General features: G+C 34.9%; 1 protein-coding gene across 1 annotated transcript in view; it reads left to right on the top strand.

The window, feature by feature from the left end:
• OTOGL (otogelin-like) overlaps positions 1–1648 on the top strand; it is a 233420-nt gene that overhangs the window by 175397 nt on the left and 56375 nt on the right. The window contains exon 39 of the mRNA XM_006871844.1: positions 1141–1355. Coding sequence (XP_006871906.1) covers positions 1141–1355 — 215 coding nt within the window. The remainder of the gene's footprint in view (positions 1–1140; positions 1356–1648) is intronic.

Raw genomic sequence — 1648 nt, 5'->3', positions numbered from 1 at the left:
TGAGGTAACTATGGCAGCAGCAAATTTTATTTATCCTGATATACCTCTTTGAGGATTAAGTGTTTGGAAAAAAAAAAGTTAAATTTACATCTTTGTAGCTTAATAAGCTTATAGCTTATCCTAGTTTTTATCTAGGATAGAATTTGGATAAGGTCTGACCTAAAGTCTGGGTCCATTGCTCTGCCCTTGCTTTGGCTGTACACACCACTGCATAAAGTGTAGCTTCTTCATTCTAACCTTCATCCAGGAAACTAGAGGCCATAGCAAGTAAAGGCATCATAATCATCGACAACCATTGTCATTCAAAGAAGGGAGATTACCTGTGTCCTAGAATTTCCTGTTCAACTTCTGAAATTGATAATGAATCCTTGTATCTAAGTGATTGCTGTGACCTGATTGGTTTATGCCTGTGTCAACTGTTGTTGTTGATACATGTCATTGAATTGGTTCTGATTCATGGTGATCCTGTATAGGATTTCCAAGGAGTGACTGGTGGATTTGAACCACCAATCTTGCTGTTAGCAGTCCTGTGCTTGTCCTATTGTGCCACACCAGAACTTCTGAATTACCTGCAACCATTGGTAAAGCAAAAGAGTAAGGATTACCTTTATACCAATTAGGGTCCACTTGAGGCATAGTGTCACATTCTATGTACATGATGGGGAAATGATAATTTCATAATGGGGGGAAAATAATAGTGTGTTCAAGAAGGGTTTCCCAAACAATGGAAACTTGGAAGTGGTCATCAAATGTCCATTACACTGGGAAATGTCTCCTCTGGCTTAAGAATTAATTCTTAGATTGGAGATGTGGAAAAGAATGAAATGTGGATGTGGAAAAGTAATTGTGAAAAAAAATGAAAGCGGAATCAATCTCCTCTGTCTGCATATTTATGGTCTTTTCAAATACTTTAACTTTTAAAATCATGAGTTATTTCTTATCTGATTAAGACAGTTCCATAGTATTTTATCAAAAAAACCACACATAATTAAAAAATTGTATCAATGTTAAATCAAAAGACAAATTAAACAAAACAGTTTATTGGATTAAAATCACTTATTAAGCAGATTTAGTTCTGTTGTCCATATTTGGTTTAAGTGAGATTATTTATCCCATTTAAATGTCCCATATTGTTTCTAGGACTTTGCAATGATAATCCAGATGATGACCTGAGGATGCAAAATGGCACAATCATCACCAATATGGAAGACATAGAATTATTTATTGAGAGCTGGGAAATTGAGAAATCATTTAAAGTAACAATGAGAAGACCTGTTAGGAACTGTACTGAGTATGATTGCAGCCATTGTATTGAGTTGTTAAACAGAAGACTTTTCACTCCATGCCATGATAAAGTAAGTTGAAATAAGAATTATCATGTTAGATAAAGAAAAAGTAAAAGCCGATATATTCCTGGGTCGATTTTCTCCTATTGGGAACAGTTTATTACCAAACCTTCTGTCAGTATGCCTTGGAATTCAGAATCATTTACTGTTTGTAGACTTAGACAGGAAGATTAAAGAGCACAGCCTTCGATATGGATTACATCTCAATGTCAAGAAAACAAAAATCCTCACCACTGGATCAATAAACAACATTCTTATCAATGGAGAAAAGATTGAAGTTGTCAAGGACTTCATTCTTCTTG

This window comes from Chrysochloris asiatica, unplaced genomic scaffold (genome assembly GCF_000296735.1).
Source record: "Chrysochloris asiatica unplaced genomic scaffold, ChrAsi1.0 scaffold00175, whole genome shotgun sequence".
Taxonomy (NCBI): Eukaryota; Metazoa; Chordata; class Mammalia; order Afrosoricida; family Chrysochloridae; genus Chrysochloris; species Chrysochloris asiatica.
Note: the sequence above shows the minus strand (reverse complement) of the source record. Positions and strands in the feature narration are given on the sequence as shown.